Below are 26,715 nucleotides of genomic sequence, written 5' to 3' on the forward strand. Positions count from 1 at the left end.
TATGTGACTATGACATAGCAAAAATTAAAGGGAATGTGCACCCTATAATTTCTTTTTGGCAGTTATAACCATAGTGACACATCTTTTTTATTTCTAAACAGTTTTTTTTCTATGTTGATTTTTTTTAAATTCTATTTCCTTAACATGAGTATGGGGTGGGCATCTTGTCTGAGCAGTTCTTAACAGCATTTAGAGTTGTGCTTTACAGCAGCTGCCATGGGCCATAGACACAATAGACAAAATATGGCTCATTGACTTCTATGGAAGAGTTTTCTAGGCATGCTCTGTGACCTGTGCAGAGGGGAAGGGGTGGGGGGTATAGATGAGCTGTGATAACATCTATTGTGAATGTTGGATCCTGTGTTATCTATAAAAGGGCTCGTTCACACGAATGTTTTTTGCTTTCCGTATACGGGCCGTTTTTTGAGTTCCCTATACGGTTCGTATACTGAACCATTAATTTCAATGGTTCCACAAAAAAAAAATGTACTCCGTATGCATTCCGTTTACATATTTCCTTTTTTCCTTTCCGTTCAAAGATAGAATATATCCTATTATTGCCCGCAAATCACGTTCCGTGGCTCCATTCATGTCAATGGGTCCGCAAAAAAAATGGAACACTCCGTATGTCTTCCGTATCCGTTCCATTTTTGCGGAACCATCTATTGAAAATGTTATGCCCAGCCCAATTTTTTCTATGTAATTACTGTATACTGTATATGCCATACTGAAAAACTGAACAAAACCAGATACACTACTGAAACAAAAAACTGAAAAACAGATCCGTTAAAAATGGACCGCAAAACACTGAAAAAGACATACGGTCGTGTGAACAAACCATAAGGGTCCATTCACACATGTGTAGTGTATTGCGGATTCGCAATACACCCGGCCGGCACCCCCATAGAACTGCCTATTCTTGTTCGCAAATGCGGACAACAATAGAACATGTCCTATTTTTTTCAGGAGCCGCGGACCGGAAGATTGGGGCCGGGCTCCATAAATACGGATGCGGACAGCACACTGTGTGCTGTCCGCATCTCTTCCAGTCCCATAGAGAATGAATGGGTCCGGATTTGTTCCGCAACGTTGCAGAATGGATCCGGACCCATTCAACGGATGTGTGAATGGACCCTAAAGGTGATATTTGTAATGCTGCCTCTGATGATAATGATATGACTTCTGAAAAGTGATCTGTATAGATTAAGAAGTGGTGCCTGTTATTAGGCTTAGTGGCCAGTGCAAATACTACAGGATTTTAGAATTTTTTTGTAATTGTAGATTAAAATATAAAAATTAAAAATAACCACTATAAATTCTTTCAAAATATGGTTAAAATAAAAACTTGATTTAAAAAAATAAAAATCGATTTGTCTCATCACTTCAATGGAGTGCCCCAGCTACAGCTGAGGATACTCTCCCAGCTGCTTAATTGACAGGGCAAGTCATCTTGGCTGGCTCTGAAAACTCAAGCCTGCACCACTTGCCCCGAGCGCTGTGCAAACACAGGGGCTCTGCTTCCGTTACTGTTTGCGCACGATTACCCAGAAGTTTAGTGGCACATGCGCAATTGCTTCTCCAGCAGCGGAAGCAGAGTCCCTGCTCTTGCACCGCTACTCAGAGCAGTGGCACAAACGCATGATTTTCAGACCCGGCTGAGATGTCTGGCGGTGTCAATCAAGCAGTTGGGGGAGCATCCTTATCTTTGGAATAGCATGCAAGTGCAAAACCCTGCTTTATGAGACAAATCAATTCTTACAAATCAATTTGCTCATCTCTATGTCATTTCCTGATGACACATTATCTTTAATTTCAACTATATAATTGTTCTCACATGGATGAGGAAACTGTACATAAATGTAAATGTATATAATTATCTATGGACCATCACCAATCTGGGCCTTATAGCAGAGTGGCCAGAAAGAAGCCTATCCTCAGTAAAAGACACAAGACAGCCCATAGTTTGCAATAAAGCACCTAGAGGACTCTCAGACTGTGAGAAACAAGATTGTGTGGTCTTATGAAACCAAAATGAAACTTTTTGGCCTCAATTCTAAGTGTCATGTCTGGAAGAAACCAGGCACTGCTAATCACCTCCTCAATACCATTCCTACAGTGAAGCATGGTAGTGGCAGTATCATGCTGTGGGTGAGTTTTTTTTAGCGGCTGGGACAGGAGACTGGTCAGGGTAGAGGGAAAGCTGAATAGAGCAAAATACTGAGATATTGTTAATGAAAACCTGATGCAAAGTCCCCTCTACTTTAGACTGGGCCAAAGGTTTGCCTTCCAACAAGACAATGGTCCTAAACACACAGTCAAGACAACACAGGAGTGACTACTCTGTAAATGTTTATGAGTAGCCTAGCCATAGCCCTTATTTAATCCCAATCAAACATCTCTGGAAAGACCTGAAAATGGCTGTCCACCGATAGTACCCATCCAACTGGACAGAGCTTGAGAGGATCTGCACAGGACAATGGCCGAAAATCCTTAAGGTGTGCAAACCTTGTGGCATCATACTCAAGAAGACTGGAGGCTGTAACCTCTTTTAGTTTTTCCTTTTTAATAACTTGGCTAAAGTTTTGAACCATCTGTTTTCACTTTGTCATTATGTGGTATTGAGTACAGAATAATGGGGTAAAAAAAATGTTTTTTTAAAAAGGTTATTTAAGCACAAGGCTGCAACATAACAAAATGTCAATTATTTGCATGATTGCATACTTACTTGCATAATTCTAGAAAAATGTTAGAATTATAAAATATTAAAGTATAATATTCAGGAAGTTAAAAGGGTTTTCTCAGAATCCACATTTTCACCCATCCACAGGATAGTTGATAAATGGCTGTATCGGGACACACACCTATCGCTAAAATAGGGGTTCCAAGTCTCCTGTTACTCCACATCATGGTGAGGAGTTTAAATGGAGTGGCGGTTCAGCACCTACCCTGCCACTCTATTCAAAGTCTATGGGACTGATGAAGATAGCCAATCACTGTACCCTATGTTCGGTGGGGGTCTCAGTGGTGGGACCGGTCCCTAGCGATCAGACATTTATTACCTATTCTGGATACAAGGCACGTGGCTCAATTTGAACCAGAATTCTATAGCATTTTATTTTGTAAATCTGCCCTTGTCTTTGTGCTTTATGTTTTCTTCTGCCTTAGTCATCATTTTTTTCTGTTGTATATATGTCATATGTACAATGGGTCATAGTTAGTTGTGACCATTTTTTAAGTGTTTGCCTATTTTTGACAGTGAATGAATACCAGAAATAGAGCCACGGGAAAATTTAGAGAGTGCTGTTATCTGGGATTATGGTCCACACTGTTTGATGTTTTGTACATAATGTGTATTTTGTCATGGGTTTCTGTCTGTATATAAAGTTATACTTTTTTTAATCACAATTTTTAATTTAGTTCTTAAATCTTTTTTCTTATAAAGCTTTATTCGACTTGCTGATTACTTGATAGTGAACACCATGCATGTTTTGGCTGTTAATTCAGTCTCATACTTGTTGAAGTACCTGGTAGAAAAACTGAAATGCACACCAGCTCATGAGATAATAACGACCTGGAATACTGAAGTTAAGCAAGACGCTACAGATAAAAAGGTAACATCATTTTCAATTGATTACAACAGTAGTTAAGGTTGAAGTAATGACTGGTTATGCACCAAATATTTCAAGGTGTTTTGCAATACTTTTTAACTAATGACCTATACTCTGAATAGGTCATCAACATCTCATCGGTGGGGGTCCGACAGGACCCCTGCCAATCAGCTGTTTGAGAAGGCACCAGCGCCCCTGTAAGCACTGTGGCCTTCTTGCAGCCTACAAAGCACAGCACTGTACATTGTATAGCTGCTGTGCTTGGTTTCGCAGCTCAGCCCCTTTCACTTGAATAGAGCTGAGCTATATTCAGGCCAGGGGTGGGCAACGGGTGCTGCAGGTTGCCCACCCATGGCCTAGGTCATGTTACCAATAAACGTGATGTCACTGGCCTAGGGAAAGCTGCGAGAAAGCCACAGCACTTACAGGAGCGCCGGTGCCTTCTCAAACAGCTGATTGGCGGGGGTCCCAGGAGTTGGACCCTCACTGATCAGATACTGATTAAATACTTAAAGGGCTTCTGTCACCCCCCAAAAGTATATATATTTTTATAAGCTAATTAAAATCCTTATACTGCGATTTTTCAATATATAGTGCTCTTACCCTTTTCTGTTGGCTACTTTCTTTAAAAACCGCACTTTTATAATATGTAAATTACCTCTCTACCAGCAAGTAGGGTGACAGAAGCCCTTTAAGGCCTAATAACTCATTACTAATAAGTAATTGCAGATTAGTGATCCACCTACATCTACATGTCTACCTACATTTAAATTGCTGAATTATAATCTTCCGTGCATATACATTAAAATTTTTACGGATGATTGTATGGAATGTTATTTATAATCCGGATTCTCACCTGGCTTACAGCAATGTATCATTGCTATATATAGTAATACATGTTGTTATTAATGTGATGTTTGATAGATGCCGGTTCCTCCTTTGGGATGCACATCTATCTCCAACACGATGGCCCCTGCCTGGAAAGGTGGAACCGACTGCAGCTTCCCCAAAAAGTTGTTCACTCAGTTGACCATCTGTAGTTGTAATGTTAATTGAGTACTACCAAGTCAACATGTTAGGTTGTCCAGGTGGAAGTCTTGTTCTTTAGGAAGGGCTCAAAGTGGGATTGTAAAGGGATATTATCAATCCGCCACCATTACCTTTCCTGGTCCCAACTGGGCTCTGCTTCCTGGTCCACTCTTGATTCACAGGAAATGCATGGAGATACCTGCTCACCCAATCACTGACAGAGGTGGGTCAGTTCAATGGGACAGTACAATCTGTTATCTCTAGTGTGTTTTTCAGTGCACATTTAAGTGGACTGTCATAGTCTGTAGAAAGAAATCAATGCAAACAGCTCCCACATGGAGCAACACTCACGGTCTGACTCGGGGCCTCACTCTGGCTCCGCAATCACAGTCAAACACAATCTAGCAGTCAGCCGTATAACAGTCAATAAATTTTGGTGAGGATATATAAGTACTCATTCTTTACGCAGAGTACTTATATTTTGTCACCAAGATTCATTGGCTGTTATACGGCTGACTAGATTGTGTTTGATGGTCTCTACAAAGGTCAGTGTAGACAGTTAGGGATCCTTTCACAAATAAATAATCCAGTAGCCTATCACTATTTAGCAAATCTGACACTGACTTAAAGGGAATCTGTCAGCAGATTTGTACCTATGTAACTGGCTGACCTGTTTTGCTCTTGTGCGCTTGGCCGCTGAAGGTATCTGTGTGGGTCCTATGTTTACATCTGCTCGCATTGCTGAGAAAAGTGATGTTTTAATACATGCAAGTCAGCCTCTAGGAGCAACTCTGCACTCACTGCAACTGCTGCACTCTCTCCACTTTGATTGATAGGTCCAGACGTTACGATACATGCATTATATGGCAGGGATGCCCAACCTGAACCCCTCCAGCCGTTGCAAAGCTACAACTCCAAGCATTCCTGTACAGGCTACTGCTATCAGCCTGCAGCAGAGCATGGTGGGAGTTGTAGTTTTACAGCTAGAGGGCCGCAGGTTGAGCTGCTATATAGCCTGTCAGTCAAAGTGGAGAGTGAGCGGCAGTTGCAGAGTGAGCAGAGCCTCTAGGTGTAATGTCAATGCCCCTGTTGCTCCTAGAGGTTCATTTGCATAGAATAAAAGATTATTTTTCCCAGATATGAAAATGGGACCAACACTGATACCTTCAGCTGCCAAGCGCACATGTAACAGGTCAGAGCTACTTTCACACTAGCGTTCGTCGGTCCGCTCGTGAGCTCCGTTTGAATCCGTCCAGACTTACAATGTAAGTCAATGGGGACGGATCCGTTTGAAGATGCCACAATATGGCTCAATCTTCAGGAGGATCCGTCCCCCATTGACTTTACATTGAAAGTCTGGACGGATCCGTACGAGGCTATTTTCACACTTAGCTGTTATATGCTAAAAATAATGCAGACGGATCCGTTCTGAACGGAGCCTCCGTCTGCATTATTATGATCGGATCCGTTCAGAACGGATCCGATCGAACGCTAGTGTGAAAGTAGCCGCAGTATTATTTATCAGTGCATGTGAACGTGTCCCTAAGACATCCTTCCTTGCCCTTTACTTTTACAGTTTTGTATTCATGAACATTTTTTTTAACTTCATTTCTGGAAAGATGCCAAAACCTAGCAGCTATAGCTCCAGTCACCACTGAAAAATTAATGAACATCTTGAAGAGAGAATTTAATTCCATTAAAGAGAAAACCCCAGCTGTGTTACTATATTAAATGTTAAGAACTTAGTATCTTGCCAAATGAAAATTGCTGTGATATGAGTGACCAGATTAAATGCTTTATTGAATATGGCAGCATGTTTCATTGCCTTAGTGATAACCATGGGCCATATCCAAGCCATTTATCAGCATTTTTATATAACATTCAGATGATTTATATTTTAGCTGTAGAAATTAAGTGACCCAAAAATATGATGTTTTTTCAATCTAATGTTATTGAGTCCCTTATGTTTGCCAGCCAAACAATATTCACCTGTGACAATGTATTCATAAGCTTTTAGATTTCCCTTTGACTTTTTATACCCTTATACTGAATATATGAGCTAGGGTAAATGTAATCCCAACATCTACCTATAAGGGCTCATGCACACGAACGTGTGCCGGCCGTGCCCGAATTGCTGCCTGCAAACAGCGGGTTCCGCAATACATGGGCACCGGCCATTTGCACCCGACATCATGGATGCGGACCCATTCTTTTGAATGGGTCCACAATCCGTAAGGTCCGGTGCGGAATAGAGGCACGGAACCCCACGGAAGCACTACTGTAGTGCTTCCGGGGTTTCTCTCAGTGCCTCTGGACTGCAAAAAAATAGAACATGTTCTATTTTTTTGCGGTGCGGACAGATCACGGACCCATTCAAGTTGTTGCCCGTGCATTGGGGATTGCAAATTGCGGTCCCCAATGCACGGAACGGCCGACCAATGGCCGTGCGAATGAGCCCTAAGTTCCAAGAATCCTTTGTTTTAGAGAACTGGGATATAGCATTATTATAAAATGGACATAAATGATTTAGCATTATTTCCCTTATTATATACAGTATATAGCGCTAACATATTCCACAGCGTTGTAAACATATTGGGGGAGATTTATCAAACTGGTGTAAAGTAGAACTGGCTTAGTTGCCCATAGCAACCAATCAGATACCACCTTTTTATTTTCCAAAGGAGCTGTGAAAAATAAAAGGTGGAATTTGATTGGTTGCTAGGGGCAACTAAGGCCAGTTCTACTTTACATCAGTTTGGTAAATCTCCCCTATTATGTTTTCTACCATACTATGGGATGAAAGCTTTTGAGTTGAAAATAATTTACTATTGTCCTATCTCCCAATAGTTGCATTAGATTACAGTTACATCAATTAGTTTTTCATATGATCTATCTTTCTTCAGTTGTGGTTTTAGAACTCAAAGCTAAATACATGAGGGTTGGGGAACGGACAGTATTCTAAAGTTTAATGAGTTGTCCAGGATTAAAAGAAAGGGTTTTTGTTTGTTTCAAAGAAACCGCCCCACCGTTGTCCTTGGGCTGTTCCTGAATTGCTGGTGCTGTTTCTGGGAAAAAGAGCCTTTTTCTAATGCCATGCAACCATATTAAAGGGTTATCCCACAAAAATTATTTATCACCTATCCAACCACTGGAACTTCCTGTGATTCTGAGAGCAAGGGGTGCCCAAGTTCTCTCAGTGGCTGACACTGAACTCCTAGATATATGTATAGTATATATTTTTATAGAAGTATTGTATGTTTGTTTTTGCTGCAGTTTCCCTCATTTTATCATAAATGTGCCTTCTTTCTTATTTGTTTGAGTAGCCCGCGGTGCCTGCTTCACTATCCAGTGCTCCTGCTGAAGAAGAAATGGTGCCAATGTTCCTGTCAGAGATAATTCTTGATATTCAGTCATTATGGTTCGAGCCTTCAATGGAAGATTTTCAGGTTTGTTTTACTTCAGAGAGGGCCATGCTTAAAGGGTAACTGTCATGTTTTCATAAAAACAAATTTGCATATGTTACTGCTAAAGCAGGATTATGCATAAAGCAATCTTTAGTTTCTTCACAAACCACTGTTTTCCCCTTAGTTATGGCTGTTTAAACGTTTACAATATGAGGATCTTCTCAAGATGGCTCCTCTGCCAGTTCTCTGAGGCCAAAACTGCCTTCCCTCACTTCCCATACACACTTGCTGTAGCCAGCAGCTTCTTGCCAGCCAATCAGATTGGATTACTGAGAGACACGCCTCCTCACTCTGAAGCCTAATGCAGGCATGCAGCGTGAAGGACCGCCGCTCTGTCTTCCTAGCCAGAGACAGATGAGCCATAGCAACGGTCTTTTAATGGAGAAGTGGAAAGGGAAAGAGGACATTAATGAAAGCTGTTATTATAAGGTAATTACAGATCTTTTGACAATCATTGACAGACTAACTCAGGTATACATGGCTAGCTCTAATAAACTAGCAACTAAATAGAAATGTGACAGTTACCCTTTAAAGTAGTGAGTCAATATCGGCAAAGAAGATTAAATTAATATGTATAAATAATTGTAGACTCTCCTGAGGGGTCCAGCAACCTAATCAGATATTGTAAGGCAAGGATTAGGTGTAGACAACTATAGGACAGAAAGAAAAGGAATTAGGGGTTTAGTTTATTACCTAGATATTGGAGTTGGCTTTCTTAAAGGATAAGTGTCTTCAGAAAATGACCTACTGTTTAAATCAAGTTTTAATCCATCAGTGAATCTGATGCTGCTTCCTGCGAAACTGCAGAAGATCCAATATGCAAGCACGGAGTTGGCTCAGTGACTCGGCACCTGCAAAGTGAATCTTGGGGTCATCAGATGCACTGCGCAATTGCCGAGTCACTGAGTGTTGGTTTGCCGAGAACACAGGAATGTATTAGATGTCCAGCCCAAAGGGTAGGGGGGAGTACAGAGAGCACAGGGGCATTGCTCAAGGAGTGCCCCTAGCACTATGGCTAGCCTCCTGGTGCTTCAAATACCTAATTTACATAAATATAACAATATATGTTCACACTTATTAACCCTAGAGAAGAAATAAATATTTTGTTTTCCTCAGCATGATCAACCCTACCACGCAATATGCCTAATGTAATAGGGTTGATCATGTTGACAGAGGCTTTTTTTTTTTAATCCTGCAGTTTTTGTACTGGCCACTAAGCTTAATAGTAGGCTCCACTTTATGGTCTGTACAGATCTCATTTCATCTTTATAATTGCAGGCAGGGTTACAATGACGGGTATATAGATAACATAGGATCCACCATTCACAATATGACATCAAAGCTGCTCTATTCCTTCCTTGTACAATGACCCCTGCACAGGTCACAGAGCATACCTAGAAAACTCTCCATAGAAGTCAATGATGTCCCCTCCTGACCATTGTGTCAGTGGCTCATGTTGGGTGCTGTAAAGCATATCTTTAAATGCTGCTAGGAACAGCCAAGCAAGATGACAGCCTCCATAATCATGTTCAGGAAACTGAATAAAAAAATAAAAAAAAATCAGAAAAAATAAATCAGAAAAAAAAAATAGGTCTATGGCAGGGATGGCCAACCTGAGGCTCTCCAGCTGTAGCAAAACTGCAAATCCCAGCATGCCCAGACTTCCTACAGCTATCAGCCTACAGCAGGGCATGGTGGGAGTTGTAGTTTTACAACAGCTGGAGAGCCGCAGGTTAGCCATGCCTGGTCTATGGTATTAACTGGCAGAGAAAATTATAGGTGACATATTCTCTTTTAAAAGGTGGGTGGTGGGTGCTATCTTAATGCTAGTCTTATCAAATAGAATACAGTAGCAGGGAGACGCCTTGGCCTTGGGAGTGGGAGATTGTTACCTTGGATGAAGACAGCAACCAGTTCTCAGCAGAGTGGATTGCACAGATAGGCACATTGAAGAGATTGGAGAAGACAGATTAGCGCAGCCTTACTCAGGGCCTTGAATTTTACGGCACAAGTCTTTTGTACATTTATCGCATATGATCGGGTGTTTAAAAATCAGGCCCTCTAAGGATGCGACCACAGCAATGGTATACTTCTGGTCATTCAATTGTTATAGCAGCTAGGAGACTTTTTGAAGGTTCCCAGGTCTGCCATAGTTATGTTACTATTGAGCCCTGCCTCAGGTACATAGCGGTTTTACCATAGATGCAATGGTAAACCAGTAAACCATTGCAGTTTATGGTATAAGCAATCTAAAGATCACCTCTACTGTAGGTGGATAAAAAATAAAGTTAAAAACCTAAAAGAAAATTTCTTTAAAAAAAGAACCTTTCCTAAAAAAAACACAATTAGTATTGCTGTGTCTGAAAATGCTTGACGATAGATTGATAGAGTAGCTATATAGATCTTAGTTTTAACACATTCCTATTTTTTTAGGACAATATTTCTGCAGTGGTTAACCAGTTCCAAGAAACGGTTTTGTCGTTGGCCAACCTTGTCCCAGACCCTTATTTTGATGCCTTTACTCAGCCCACTATTAACAACAAGCTGGAGGAGAAGACTTGTGGAGAAGGACCAAGTCTGAGTACAATGTTTGAAGATGACAAGCATTTACAGTCTCTAGTTTTTCAAGTAAAAGTGAGTTGTAAATGAAATACATATGGAAATGTTTTTGACTGTGTAAATGTGGTCGTAAAAGTGCTTGGTAGCCTCTATAAATATTACAATAAGGAATTGCATGGTGAAAATTTTAAGAATTTACAGCAGCCACAATTCTGATATGTATTCTTTGGTGTGTGAAAATTACACTACCCTTAAACAGCCCTATTCTGTAAATGCTACACTTTCAGAGGCTGATGTAAAGTACTAAAGGACCTATGCATAGAGAATACAGGATGCATTAATTAGAATTAAATTAAAAATGCATTGCCTCACTTATCTTGCACTGATCTTGAATCCCAGTCTGTCTTATAGCCTAGAACTCCAATCATAATTGCATGCTTCAAAGCATCAATTTCCCTGGTACAAAACTTTTCCCTGGTATCTTGGACTCTGAAAAAGCTTAAAAGGGTTGTCCAAGAGTTCAAGAAATTAAAGTAGCTCTAGGATATACAGGTGAAACTTGAAAAATTAGAATATCGTGCAAAGTTCATTTATTTCAGTAATGCAACTTAAAAGGTAAAACTAACATATAATCATTACATGCAAAGCGAGATATTTCAAGCCTTTATTTGTTATAGTTTGGATGATTATGGCTTACAGCTTATGAAACCCCAAAGTCACAATCTCAGGTCCCCTTTGCTCAGGGGATATGGATTAATTAGCTGACTACAGTGTGACACTTTGAGCCTAGAATATTGAACCTTTTCACAAAACTCTAATTTTAAGCTGCATTAATGCAATTCCTTTTTAATTTGCATTACTGAAATAAATGGACTTTTGCACGATAGTAAAATTTTTCGAGTTTCACCTGTATTATACTGTATTTTAAACTGTATTTTTGCTTTGTAAGATGCACCTGACCATAAGACGCACTTAGGTTTTAGAGGGGGGAAATCAGAAAAAATATATTCATCAGACCTCAGGTTTTCAACAGACCTCAAATCAGACCACAATCCAGGGGCGTTGCTAGGGTCTCAAAAGATCCAGGGCCCAAGCCCCAATGAATATGGCCCAATTCTCTAAGTCGACCCTACTGCCACACACAGCATTTTGCTGTACTTGCTATACAGCAGCACATACCTCTCAAATCCAGTGTCTCCCAGGTGACATCTCCTCCGATGTAGATCTTCTCTGTCATCATCTTCTCCATTTGGTCCGGACAACTTCTTTCAGCTGCGCCTCGTCTCTGCAGAGTTTGACACACAGATATCTTAGCTTCCTCACAATGATATCATCATCCCCCCAACCTGGAGTCCCAACGGTGTTATCCTGCAGCTCGTTGTGCTCTCCAATACCCCCAAATACTATTAGTAATAGTGGTCCTCCAAGTCCCACCAATAGTAATTCCCTTGTAGAATGCCCTCATTAGTAATACTGCCCCTTACAGTGCCCCCAACAGTGATAATACTCCACAAGAGTGTCTCCATTAGTAGAAGAGCCTTTCAGTATTAATAATGCCCTCACAGAGCCCCCAGTAGAAATAAGGCCCCCCTATTGTTCCCCCAGTAGTAAAAAGTACGCCTATAATGCTCCCTGGATTTAAAATGATCCTACAGAGCCCCCCCCCCCCGTATTTATACTGCCCCCTACTGTTACAATTATCACCCTAAAGTGCCCCCAGTATTTATAATGCCCCCGCAGTGCCCCCTGTAGTTATATTCCTCCCTCCACCATACAGTCCCATGTAAATAACATCAAACCATCTATCCTGCTCCCTCCAAAATACAGTCCCATGTAAATAACATCACTCCCCTCCCTTCAGCCCCTCCAATATACAGTCCCATGTAAATAACACTATTTCCCTCTGCCATAGAGTCCCATGTAAATACCATCCCACCATCTCTTCAGCCCCCTCAAATACACAGCCCCATGTAAATAACATCCCTCTCTATCTACAGCCCCTCCAAAATACAGTCCCATGTAAATAACATTACTCCCTCCCACAGCCGGCATCAACATACAGTCCCATGTTAATATAATCACCCCCTCCCCAGCCACCTCCAACACACAGTCCAATTTAAATAACATCACCCCCTCTCTCAGCCCCCTCCAACATTCAGTCCCATGTTTATAACACCACTCCCTCCCACAGCCGCCTTCAACATACAGTCCCATGTAAATAATGTCATCCCCACCCACATGTGCCATCAACATACAGTCCCATGTAATTAACATCACTACCTCCCAAAGACACCATCAACATACAGTCCCATGTAAAAAACATTGCCCCCTCACACAGCCACCATCAACATACAGTCCCATGTTAATAATATCACTCCCTCTCACAAACACCGTCAATAAACAGTCCCATGTAAATAACATCACCCTGCCCCAGCCACCTCCAACATTTAGCCTCATGTAAATAACATCACTCCCTCAACATTCAGTTCCATGTAAATAACATCCCTCCCTTCAGCCCTAACATACAGTCCCAGTTAAATAACCACGTTGTTCTGGATATAAGTTAAATTACTACAACTCCCATCATTCCTCTGCCTCTCCCTTCACTTGCCTCTCCTCATGTAGCAGACCTCACCACAGCTTCTTCCCTCGGGACTTCTCCTCTTCAGTGCCGTCCTCTCCTGCACTGGTCACATGATGGTGACATCATCGCAGGTCCTTCTCAACCACTGCCTGTTTAACTGGTCACATGACCTGTGATGTCATCACAGGTCCTTCAGATCTTCCAGTGCATTTGATTCAGTTGTATTGGGGTCCTGAGGACAACAATACAGTTGTATCTAGCTGGCAGGCAGTACATTTCAAAACATCAGGGGCCCAGGCCCGAATGTTTTAACCTCGCAACGCCCCTGCCGCAATCTTCAACAGACCTTCAAGTCAGACCCCCAGTCTTCATCAAACCTCAGTCAACCTCCTCAATAACACCCCCAAATCATATTCCCAATCTTTATCAAACCTCAGATCAGACCCCCACATTTTTTCACACCTCAGATCAGACTCCTCAATCAGACCCCGGAACTTTATCAGACATCAGATTAGACCCCCCCAATGAGACTCCCAATCTTTACCAGACCTCTGCTCAGACCCCCTAAGTTAATCAGTCCTCAGATCAGACCCCCAATTAGAAACTTAAAGAGTAACAAAACTTTCAAATAAAATTTTATTGCGATGTTCCCAATACCGTAATAATAGTTTTATTTATTTAATATATTTTATTAATGTTTTTGTATTTTTATTACAATTCCCCCCCCCCCCCCCCCCCAAAGTGCACCATTCCCTGTGCGCTTAAAACTGACATTTCTGTACACAACTGACTGCTCACCGTTGTACGGGTTGTAGAATTTTTTTTAATGGGGCCGCAGCATAGTGTGTCCCCCAAGGTTTACTAACTCCTGGCATAGCACATGGGTACCCTGTACCCATGTGCTATACCAGGATTAGCTGAGCAGAGCGGGCTCCTGCCTGTGCCTGCTTCACTGTGCTAAGAGCTCCCTCCTTCACTTTGCCGGCTCAGTTTACGAGATAGGTGCGAGTCCCAGAAGTGGGACCTGCACCTATCAGACAATGGGGGCATATACAAGCGATATGCCCCCATTGTCTGAGATGGGAATACCCCTTTAAAACTAATAAGTCATGTACCTCTCTATAGTATGGAAAATCATGCATTTACTTGTAAGTACAGAATTCTTTGTTCTTTGAAAGTACACCTGTACATTTGCCTGTTTTAGGAAGCCATACAGTCAGCGTTTAATACAGCCAGTGTATATGCTGGAACATTTGAAAGGTTTCGCTTGTTCTTCAAAGAAAATGAAAGTCTGGATTTGGAAGCATTGAAAGAAGAGGACCATGGTAGGATACATATTTAACAAGCATTTCATTTCTTTTTGACACTTATTTTTTTCTTGTGACTGCTACTTAAAGGGTTTATCCCATGAATAATGTATACAACGAAAATCAGACATCATATAGTACATGACAATGTCTTTCTAACAAAGCTAGAACCAGCCCTGTTCCTCACATGGATCCAGAGATCTCGCCATTCATTGATCTACTAGATTTTTATCAAGCTAACAGCTCAAGGGGAGTGTATTTTCTGCTGCGGCTAAAGGGGCGTGTCCATGCTCTCCCTATCATAACTCAGAAGGCAGTTGATAGATGAAACTGAGCATGTGCGGCCTTCTCAATGAGCAGGTCAAAGAAATAAGAAATTAAGTGGCACTATATCGATATATTTTATTGAATACCTCAGTGGCTATACAAATTTTTTAATTACATGCAATTACAAAAGTATTCAGATCCAGGTGCTGGTTTGAAAACTGTAGAATATTTTTTGTGGGACAACCCCTTTAAGAAACATATTTCCTTGTCAATCAACAGCAACAAATTATAATTCTAACCAGCCATTCCTTGTTGGGGCATTAAAAATTATTTTTACACTTCTGATTCTGTGTTCAGTTCACATGGATGCCATTCGTGTGTATTCCGCAATTTGCAGAATGGAACGGGCCGCCCATAATAGAAATGCATATTCTTGTCCGCAAAACAGACAAGAATAGGACATGTTCTATTTTTTTGGCGGCCCCACGGAACAGAACAACGGATGCGGACTGCACACTGAGTGCTGTCCGCATCTTTTGCGGCCCTATTGAAGTGAATGGGCCGCATCCGAGCCGCAAAAAATGTGGCTCCGATGCGGAACCAAACCACGTTTGTGTGCATGAGCACTTAGAAGTAGTTACTGGTGGTTATGGCAGCATGAATACCCTGACAGGTTCCTTTAAGCTGAGGTCGGGTTCACATCGGCGTTATTTAATTCCGTTATAGGTTCCGTTATAACAGAGTTATAACGGAATATAATTGAATTCTAGGATGGAATGCAAAACGGAAGTCTTTAAGAGGCATTCCGTTTTGCTCCGTCCTCATACATGTCTATGGGGCCACATAATGGTTCTGTTTCTTTCTGTTATACATAGAAAAATAGTCCTGTCGACTGAGTTATAACGGAACCTATAACAGAATTCAATAATGCTGATGTGAACCCATCCTAACTAATAAGCCTGCCTGTAAGCCAGGATCTGTACTGTTAAAGTGGTATGCCAACATTAGATGTTTATGGTATATTAATAGGATTTGCAATAGATGTATCATAAGTGCAGATTCCACCACTTGGACCCCAAATAATCTTAGAATAGGGGCCATGTCCCCCTGCTGAAAATGGGAGGAGTTGTTTGGTCGGCTGTTTTTATCCTATTTGCGCAAAATAACATAATTGTACATTGTCCGCACTCAGGGGTTATATGTAGACGGAGGTGTGTAGAAGATCAGTTTTACAGGGTGACCTGTAATTTTTATTGGTATCATTTTTGAAATACATGCAACTTTTTGCTGGATTGCTTGTACCATACACTGCAATAGTTATGAGCTGCAGTATATGGACAGTTTACCGGCATGACAGTGTGTAATGAGAATCTTGCCGTGACAAGCCTGGGAGCCTTCACAAGGTCCCAGCTGCCATGACAACCATCAGAAACCCCAAAATATTTTGTAGGGATGAGTGGGAAGGTGATCAGAAGACAGAAGGAGCTCTTTCTGTCCTCTAATCACCCCCCATGACATATTTGCAAAAAGTTGTATGTACTCCAAGAATGATAAAAAATTATAAAAAAAATCAATAAAAATTAAAGGTCACCTGACAGAAAGTTTTTTTTTATGCAGTAAGATGGCTGCCACCCCCCCATCTTTATGATATGTCATGACACCACACACGGCTACACTTGGAGCATAGTTGCATTATAAAGTTATAGTACTTGGTTAACTACTTAATGTATCATCATTTGCACACAGTGGTATTATTGTTGTTTTACACTTTTTTTTATATAAGTCCATATTTTACTGAAAAGGAGCTTACAACTTTTCATTTCATTTCCTTGTAGGGGTTGATTTCTTTTCTGAGCAGTTACAGAAATACCACAAAGAACACAAAGATGCTATGGCAATCATACAGAAAATAAATCTAGGATTACTTCTAATAGATTCCAAAAAATTAAAAGAGAAATTAATACCATCACCAAAAAGATGCTTGGAGGTAAGCAGCAGTGTATATATTACTAGAGGCAAGGAGGAAGTGGAGGCAATGCTTCCTCGGTCTCCTATAGGTTCATAACATTTACATCTCATGACTAAAAGATCCTATCTCTTATGTTGAGCTCTATTCACACACTATTACTAAAGCAACTTGTTTTCTGAATCCATAACTTTCTGGTGGATGTTGGATGTACTTACAAAACCTGTTTAGCTTCCTGGCTGCCCTCAAGTATAATATGGCGTGCCGTCTACTACAATAAAATTGCAAATGAGCCCTCTCCCGTGAAGTTTAATGAGGTTATGTTATATCTGTTTCTAGGCAATAAATGAAATTCTACCACTTCTTGCTAAGAAAAAGATGGATGCCATCATAGCAGAGGCTCAAGATGCCCAATTTAAGCTTGAATTTTATCCAACCACAACTTTGGATTATGTAAATACTTTAATATTCTTGGATGAGATTCAAGAACGGGTAAGTTAAGAAAATCATTACGAACGAAAGAAACCTTAACACGTGCAAAGTCCAATGACAATGAAACCTAAACATATGGTAAAAAGACATAAACACTTGCATGTAAGCCAAAAAGCCAGATGGAAGACAAATGCAAATGTGTAGAAAATAGGGTAATATATCCAGTCCAATGTTTATTGGAGCCCTTTATTAAAAATAAGCACATGGATGCTGGTAATAAATAACTAGTGTTTTCTCAGTATGGATTTCCCAAATTGCTGTAAAATTTGCTTAGGAAATGCGGCAATAGGCATCATAATGTGTATAATGGGTCACATAAAGTCTAAATTCAACAACACTGCATTACAGCACATGATCAAGTTAGACGATCCTGTCTCACAAACACTGCCTTTTGAACCCATTAGAGGCATATAATACACCCATGAGACATCTTGCTGTGAAATAGCAACAAGCTAGAAGTGCACTTTTTAATTTCACTTTTCACATTACATTTTTTTATTTTTTACAAAATGAGTTAATAATGTTCTTTTTTACTCATTTAAAGAGAATCTATCACTACAGTTTTGGAGTATTATCTGCAGTAGTACATGAATAGTAAGTACTTCAGATAAAGACCACAGATCAATGTTTTGTATTTTCAAACTTCCCGTACTCCCCTGCTGTTAGTAGTCAAATCTGCATTGAAATACACAGTCCAGACTGCTAAGCTTGCTCATAGAATGGATAGGACTCATCAGCGCAAGTCTGGAACAATGTATTTCAGCACAGCTTTGGGCGCTGACAATGGGGAAACAGAAGCAAAAATACCGATCTGGAGGGCTGATCTGCAGTAGTACTGTAGATAATATTCCAAAGTCCTGGACCAAATCATGAACCTTTCTAACAGGTCAGAGAATGAAAAATGTTTGTGGGAGTCCTTCTTTAAACAATATGTAACGTGTTTTTTTATGGCATTCTTACTTTAGTTTCTGGTAGCATTTTGTACATGTATCTTTTCCTGCCATTTTTCAAGTCCTGTAGGAAAACTGGAAAAATGGCTGCAAAACAGTACCATACCAGAACATGCTGTCGTTTGGAAACAAAAAGAAGCCATTGGAACACCACAAATCAAAATGAAATCATGTGAAACTTGTTTTATATTTTAATATAGATTTTAAAGTCTATGGGCCAGATTTATCATTAGCTCAGGTCAGAATAATGGAGTGAAAAAGTCCCCAAAAAAGTCCCAAACGCTAATACTGCGCACAAATTTGTGACTTTTTTCTGCTCTGCACTATGCTCGCCAGTTTTCTGAAAGTGGGCGTGTTTTCTTATGTAAATTAATCTCTAGACAGATTTACTATTGGGACTATTTAAAAAGTCCCAAAAAAGTCCCCAAAAAGTCGCAATTTCACTCCAGTCAGGACCATGCTTATCTTATGAGACTTTTTAATAGCACATGCGACTTTTTCATAAAAACGTGTGACTTTTTCGTAAAGATGTGCGACTTTTGTAAAGCTGCTTACTGGTGGATAAACTGCTACCATCAAACCACATTTATTACAGTCTTAAAGGGCCGATCATAAATCTGACTTGGCTAAAACTGACTTTAGCCATATGTTAAAGTGGAGTGAGCTGTCAGAGTCATGATAAATCTGGCCCTATATATTTGGTGCTGTGTGTGAAAATAGCTTAAAACTAAGCTAGAAATCTGCATTGTGGAAATGCAGTACAGAATAGTTTATCCGTACTTTGTTCTAGGAAACGTTAAATTGATTTTGTACAGATTATATTCTACTAAGTGACTGCTCAGTAATTCACTAATGTCCCACAAATGGTCTCTGGCTTGCACTGCCGTCACTGAGGCACCAAGAGCCTCATTTAATAAAACAGTCTAATAGTAAGACTCTTTGTTATCCATAGCAACCAATCAGAGCTCCCCTTTTTCCAGTGCAGTTTAAGAAATGAAAACTTAATTCTGTTTGGTTGCTATAGGCAACAAAGGCATCCACTGTTCAGGAGCTGAGCGGATGCCATAGTCAACGGCCAGTGCCAGTGATCAGAAACAACTCCGATCATGGACATTTAACCTCTTAGGCTGAGTTCACAATTCAGTTATTTGATCAGTTATTTTGATCAGTTATTGTGAGCCAAAACCAGATGTGGGTCAGAAACATATACTTTTATTATACTACTCTGAGTAGGTTTCACTTCTGGTTTCGTCTCACAATCACTGATGGAAATACCCAATAGCCACCTTATTTAAAGGGTCGAACATTGACTTATAGAATAGCTGCCTTACATCTGGTGGCATCAGAGGCAGAGCTTGCTAAGAGCTCGTTTGCATCCCTTCTGCTCTGAAACAGGTGATCGGAGGGAGTATGGGGTCTCAGACCCCTGTCAGTCAGATATTAATGGTGTATCTTGAGGATAGGCCATGTATAGTAAAATCCTAGAAACCCCTTTAAAGGGTTAATAAATGAGCCTCCATTTTGTTATGCTCCCTTTTTATGCTGCTGCCCATGTGTACTTATTACTGTACTTAGTAGCAGTACAATAGTGAAATAAGGCAAATGTCTATGCCATCGGGAAGGGGACTGATAAAATATTGCAGAATGGCAAACTTTTATTGCTAAGAGAATTGGTAGAAACAACTGGAAGACGGGGCACTGGTCACCATTTTGTGGCCAGCACCCCATCCTCCAGCCTGTTTTCTACCGAATCCCTTTATTACTACATGACGGTACTCATCGCGTACCAGTCCCTGAACCTGGCAGTTGCCGTCTCTTCTCCACTGACAGGACCATCCGATTTTGTGCCTGGTACTACCTCTCCAGGTTAGCATCTCCATGCACTGTGCGCCTCTGCGCTACTCTGCCCTAGTGATTCAGTGTTATCCCTGCACTCTGGTGTTTTCTCTCTATTTTTAGTTTAAACTTTTAATGTTGATGCTCAATAATTATGTATATTAAATACAACATTTCTCATAGATATTAAATCCCATAACTGATTTACAATTCACTTTTAGATTGATGTTCTTGAAGATGAGTCCAATGTGGTTGCACAGATGTATCAACTAATTGACAGCTATAACGTGCCTACACCTCCAGAGGATTTTGCAGTGTTTGCTACTCTGAAGCCTTCAATATTGGCTGTGCGAAATACCATTGACAAGTCCGTAGGAGAGAGAGATAGCAGCATAGAGAAATTTTGTCGGTCCTTGGACAAAGACATCACAGAGCTGAACAAGGAAGTAAAAGATGTCAAGCAGCAATCTCAGGTACATTTTACAGACATATGATATATGCAGTTAATTGTCATCTATATTGGTCGACTGAATCCAGAAGAGATAGATTTAGGTAAATTGAAGTCTTTTTTGTTTCCAATGCAGTGATATCAAAATGTGACTCATCTACAGTATGTTGTGTGGTTGTGTATCCCTGTATCTCCAGGATTTAGGATGGTATGAAAAATATCATTAATACTGTGTTTAATCTTCTTTAGTCAATAATGACCACAGCATCTAGCCAGTTGTTATAGGGAGGAGGGCTTCCTCTGTCCCCATTGCCCACATTCTCCCATGAACAAAATCAGCGGCAGAGTCAGACTGGCCCACCAGAGAAACAAAAAGTTCCTCTGGAGTTCCCAAGCTCAGACACAATAATGGGCCCTTTATCAAAAAGGGCCCCTGATATAGTGAAGCCCCTAAGGTCTAGCAGAAGATAATTTGGAGCTGACCTTGAAATCAATAAACATCAGATATCCTATTAAACTGTATTGATATGTTCTGAATGTGCAGTGATAAACAAATTACTTAAACATGAACATATTGTACATGTATACACAGAGGATGGGCCCTCAAAATCATTTTATCTGTTGGGCCCAAGGAAATTCAGTTCGACACTGATCAGAGGGTACCAATGCCTAAAAAAGTCCCTCCGACCTGCGTCACTAAATGCTTGCTGTGCTGTCCCGACGGCAGAGCCTAATAGACAACCTTTTACTATTACCATCACAGGTTATAGTGGGACTAAAGCAATTGATAATTTAAAAGTTAAAGGGGTTATCCAAGAGTATAAAAAGCTCCCCCATATGCCAGGCCCTCACATTGAATATACTTACCTGGCCCCCTGCTCCCTGCACCGCTCCTGGTCCCCGCACCACTGCTGTAGCTTCTCCCCATTCGTGGATGAAAACATCCGGTGTCAGGGGTGGGGAGCAACCAATGACAGGCAGGGACGGGGATGAGCCTCCCTAGCATCACTGGCAGCACAGGGAGCGGGCAGCCAGATAAGTATATTCAATGTGAGGGGCCTGGCATATGGGAGGGGGGGACATTTTATACTTTTGGATAACCCCTTTAATAAACTTTATAAACCATTTTTAAAAAAGTGGTTTTATTTTGTAAATCTGTTAGAAAAGCACACACGCATATATATGGTATTGCTCTGTTCTTCACAATCTGTATATAAAGATAACACGTTATATATAAACCTCCTGGTTAAACCGTAGGATACCAGCGCCTGCGAGACGTGACATAAGTTCCAGCGCTGTACGTGTATGCTCTATGGCTGCACCCACTCAATCTGCGGCAGGGGCTCGGCTGTTACTGACAGCCGAGCCTCTGCTGTATACGCTGGTATCTCTGAATACACCAATGTCGGTGTATTATCCCTTGTATGCCGCGGTCAATGCTGACCGCAGCATATACAGGGTTTGCGGAGGGTATGGTCTCCCTCTCCTTCCCCATTGGGTCCCTGCTCTGCGGTGACAGGGAACCGATGGCTGCTATGGCAGCCTGATGCCTTCCACCGACATCAGAGCCTGCCAGCTATAGAAGCGTATGAGATCCAGCACTCAGGCTGGGTCTCATAGGCACTCTGTCAGTGTATTACACTGACAAGCAATGCATTACAATACATGAATAATTGTAATGTGCTGCAGACTCCCAAAAGTTGAAGTCTCATACTGGGACAAAAATATAAAGTAAGAAAAATAAGATTCAAGTAAAAAAAAGCCCCTTTCCTAGAATCAAGACATATAAAATTTTAAAAAATAGAAAAAATAGAAAAAACGACATGTTAGGTATCGTCACTTAACGACCGGCTCTATAAAAATACCACATGATCCACCCTGTCAGATAAACTCCTTAAAACAGCAATTTTTTGGTCAACTTGCCTCACCAAAAGTGTAATATCAAGCGATCAAAAAGTCTTATGTACCCCAAAATGGTACCAATAAAAAACGTAATCTCCTCCTGCAGTAAACAAACCCCCACACGATAATTGCCAGAAAAAAAAATGGCTTTCAAAAAGCCAACACAAAATGGCAACACAAAAAAACAAGATTTTTAAATTTCAAAAATGCTATTATTGTTTATAACTTAAGAAAAAAAGCCATATTAGGTATCACTGTGTTTGTAACGCCTGACTCTATAAAAATATCACTTGATCTAAATATCTACCCCCTCAGGTGAATGCCGTAAAAAAACTAAATAAGAACTGTGCCAAAACATTTATCTTTTGGTCACCTTGCCTCACAAAAAGTGTAATATCAAACGATCAAAAAGTACTATGGGGCACATTTATTAAGGCCCCTTTCACACGAGCGTGACAGATTAGGTCTGGATGCGTTTAGGGTGCGTTCAGTGAAACTCGCACCATTTTGCAAGCATGTTCAGTCAGTTATGTTTTTCCGCGTGGGTGTAATGCGTTTTGATGCGTTTTTCACGCGGGTGATATGCGTTCACGTCATGCATTGCACCCACGCGGAAAACTCGCTCGTGTGAAAGGAGCCTAAGACATAACTTAGGCGGACCCACTGTCTCTTCCTAGCTGTTTTACATTTAGGCAATTTTCTACGCCTAAAACATTTTCTATGCCCACACCCACTTTTTTAGACCTGGCATGAGCAGAGAGACGTAGCAGATTGAGACACAAAGGATCTTTGAGCCGAAATCTGCGCCAGAAATAGGCCTAATGATTTCTGTTTAATAAATGACCCACTATGTACCTATGTAATCATGCATAAACATGGTTTTGTGTGTAAAAGTGGTAAAACATAAAAACCTATATAAAATTGGTATGTCTGTAATCGTACTGACCAGCAGAATATGTCCCAACTGTTATAATAGCGTAGGTGTTTCGGAACACTGTCTGGCAGTATTGGAGGTTTCAACATTAGATAATGTATTAGTGGAGGATGAATTTAAAGCAAGTCTGAATTATTTTCCAGGATCCACAAATTCTGGATATTGGTGCTGATCAAACTAAAGTTAGACAAATCCTGGCAGACTTGCAGATCATCATCGATGAGTTACAGAAACGTGCATTCCAGTACAAAACATATCAGAAGAATTTCAAGGTAAAGCTATAGAAGTCATTCTTTATTCTCCATTTCCATCTTCTCATGTTGTAACCATTTCTAGATTTCTAATACATTATACATATGTGATTTTTTTGATCATTGTGACTATCTATTGGTTTGAGGATTATAGACCAAATAGTGGTTCATTATATTGTATATTTTAATGGCTGCTGGTCCTAGGGACCATTGTCCTCATATTATTCTAGAAGGGAAGCTCATAGCTGTTGTAGATACCAAAAGTATCATTTTATAAAGAGTTGAGTAGAAAGTTGGTGTGAACATAGCTGGTTATGGGCCGGACGAGCTGGGTGCTGAGGCAACAGTATGACAACTGTATAAGGGCCTGCACAATACTCTCCAGAAATTATTTGATTGATCTGACAACCGTACCACCCAGCATCTACTGGTTTCTCTTCACACCTGACATCAGATAGGGAAGGGGGGTAATAGAATGGGAGGGACAGTTTGAAAATGTAGGAAATCATTGATAAGAAGTTATCTGAATAAAGTGGCTATGTACACCTTTGAGGGCAATTTTTTTTATTAGGGCATTGTACTCATTATGAGCTAAAAATATTTTTTTCAGTTGGTCTATTTAAAAATATGGAGTCCTTTTCTCTGTACATGGCTGAGATGCTCTACTAGCAGGATCAGAATTTTCTCTCTATTCTATCAGACAGCTAGCTGAGGTGCTCCTTATCTCTGCTCTCAGACCTTATAAACACTCATCAAAGCTCAATCCTTATCTTACTATTAAGAAATGTTTAAGACCTCTTAGTAATTTATAGATAAAGGTTATTAGATGGCCGGACCAAAGTGAAAGTAGTTGACTTTGTGACCGAATGGCTTAATATTTTAAATAAAGACCAATTTAAAAAAAAAGATTTTTCGCCCCAAATGAGTAAAATGCAATCTTAAAAAAATTGTCCCCAAAGGTGTACATAGCTTTTAAGTTCCCTTCTTCGTACAAACGCTCCTTTCCAATAATTCCCCTGTGTAAAATTGCTGCCGATTAACCGATGAACAAGCAAATACATCATTTATCCCAGGCATGTCCAAAGTGCGGCCCTCCAGCTGTTGCAAAACTACAACTCCCAGCATGCCTGGATAGCTTACAGCTATTAGGGCATGCTGGGAGTTGTAGTTTTGCAACAGCTGGAGGGCCGCAGTTTAGACATGTCTGATTTATGCTGACACCTAAATGATTGTTCCGGGGACAGCAAATGGTGCTGTTGTAAACAGGGATCTGCTGTCCAGAAACAATGAACCTGTAAGTGATCTCAGGAGTGGATTCTGCACATAAATGCAGCTCACAACTCCTCTGACTAGTCAGGCAATTTTCGGGAAAGAACTGTTTGTTCCAATCACTCCCTGCCCAGACAGCCTGTACAAATGCGAGAAAATAGGACATGTCTTTTTTTACAGCAGTATTTCAGCACAAAAGTTAGACCACCAGGCATGTCAGTTGTTCTGAAAATGGGAGTGTGACAGCAAGTGAAAATGTCATGTGAATATAGCCTTAGCCTTATTAGTGGGATTAATTAAATGAGAACATTGTTGGAAACATTGTAAAGAACGCACATTGAGGAATATCGTATACATCGTTATTATCCCCTAATGTAAATGTATTATTAGAATTGTTCCCTTCAGCCAGAGCAATGCAGGGGCTTAGGAAAACTTCAGACTCCCTGCATTTACCAGACATGTGAGCTAGCATGAGGTTACCATTTATATTAAAGGGGTTATGTGACTGATGTAAAAAATGAAAATGAGACATCATATAGTACAACCTCTTTCTGACAGAGCTAAAAGCAGTCCTGTATCTCACATGGAACCAGAGATCTCCCCATTTATTGCTCCGATTGTTCTGCTAGATTCTCTTCAGGCTGGCAGCTCAAGGTGGGGTGGGGTAGGATGGTGGTGTCCTTTCTGCTGTAGCCCTTTCCCTGTAACTGCCGCAGATTCTAACAGAACTTATGGCTAGTGACTGTCAAAGATTTAAACTGAGCATGTGCGGCCACCTCAGTGAGATGGACAAGAAATAAGGAAAAGATCAAACAGCAGGTGGTGCTATACAGATAGAAATAACTCAATGCTATAGTACATTTTTTATTTACTATAGGTACTGATTTGAAAAATTAATTTTAGAATATGTTTTATAGCACAACCCCTTGAATACATTTTAGACCTCCCCCCTAAGAAGATGCCTTGTGTTTTTTTTATTTTTTTATTCTTCTGATAATTATTATGGCTCCATGGGTAGAGCATCATGTCAAAAGTGAATTAACATATTACAACTTTCTACAGGTTGAAGTGACAAAGTTTGATGAACTGGAAGAAGTCAGTGCCGAATTAAAACTAAAGCAGCTTTTGTGGGATTCAATGACAGAGTGGGACGTGCTGCTAGCTGAATGGATGCAGGTATGACTTTGGTCTAGGCCACAGTCCAGTAAATGAAGTAGGCGCTGTTAGATTAGAATAACACTTTACATATTTTACAGTCCAAATTTGAAACATTGGATCCAGAGCTGCTGAATTCCTTAGTTCTTAAATATGCCAAATTTGTAAATCAGCTGGAGAAAGGACTTCCGCCAAATACTGTAGTGCCGTGTCTCAAAGATAAGGTGGATAAGATGAAAGAAAAGGTAAGCCATTTAGTAATGTATATATCCAAAATAAATACCTATTTGAGATGCTTGTCTTTTTTGTCAATATTGCAACTTTTTGGATAATTTTTTTTTTTTTTATGTCAGAACATAACATGTTGAGTAAAACACAAGCTTGGACAGAATACAAAAAGTGTAACAATACAGCAGCAGTAGGAACAATATTTTATCATCATTTATGAGGACGCATTCCTAGTAGGGAACTATGACCAATGAAATGAGTTTAAAGGGCATGAACAAAAAAGAAAGGAAGGGGGTTGATTAATGGTTCGATGGGTTAGACCAGGGATGCCCGATCTGCGACCCTTTAGCTGTTGTAAAAGTACAACTCCCACCATGCCCTGCTGTAGGCTGATAGATGTAGGCTGTCCGAGCATGATGGCAATTGTAGTTTTGCAACAGCTGGAGGGCCGCAGGTAGGGAATCCT

General features: G+C 40.5%; 1 protein-coding gene across 1 annotated transcript in view; it reads left to right on the forward strand.

The window, feature by feature from the left end:
• Positions 1-26,715, forward strand: part of DNAH6 (dynein axonemal heavy chain 6) — a 363,279-nt gene that overhangs the window by 26,073 nt on the left and 310,491 nt on the right. The window contains exons 9-18 of the mRNA XM_044304479.1: positions 3,443-3,611; positions 7,961-8,083; positions 10,535-10,735; positions 14,449-14,569; positions 16,654-16,805; positions 17,124-17,276; positions 20,284-20,535; positions 23,490-23,618; positions 25,929-26,042; positions 26,123-26,266. Of these exons, the coding sequence (XP_044160414.1) occupies positions 3,443-3,611; positions 7,961-8,083; positions 10,535-10,735; positions 14,449-14,569; positions 16,654-16,805; positions 17,124-17,276; positions 20,284-20,535; positions 23,490-23,618; positions 25,929-26,042; positions 26,123-26,266 (1,558 nt within the window). The remainder of the gene's footprint in view (positions 1-3,442; positions 3,612-7,960; positions 8,084-10,534; positions 10,736-14,448; positions 14,570-16,653; positions 16,806-17,123; positions 17,277-20,283; positions 20,536-23,489; positions 23,619-25,928; positions 26,043-26,122; positions 26,267-26,715) is intronic.

Source organism: Bufo gargarizans, chromosome 1 (assembly GCF_014858855.1).
Source record: "Bufo gargarizans isolate SCDJY-AF-19 chromosome 1, ASM1485885v1, whole genome shotgun sequence".
In the NCBI taxonomy this organism is placed as follows: Eukaryota; Metazoa; Chordata; class Amphibia; order Anura; family Bufonidae; genus Bufo; species Bufo gargarizans.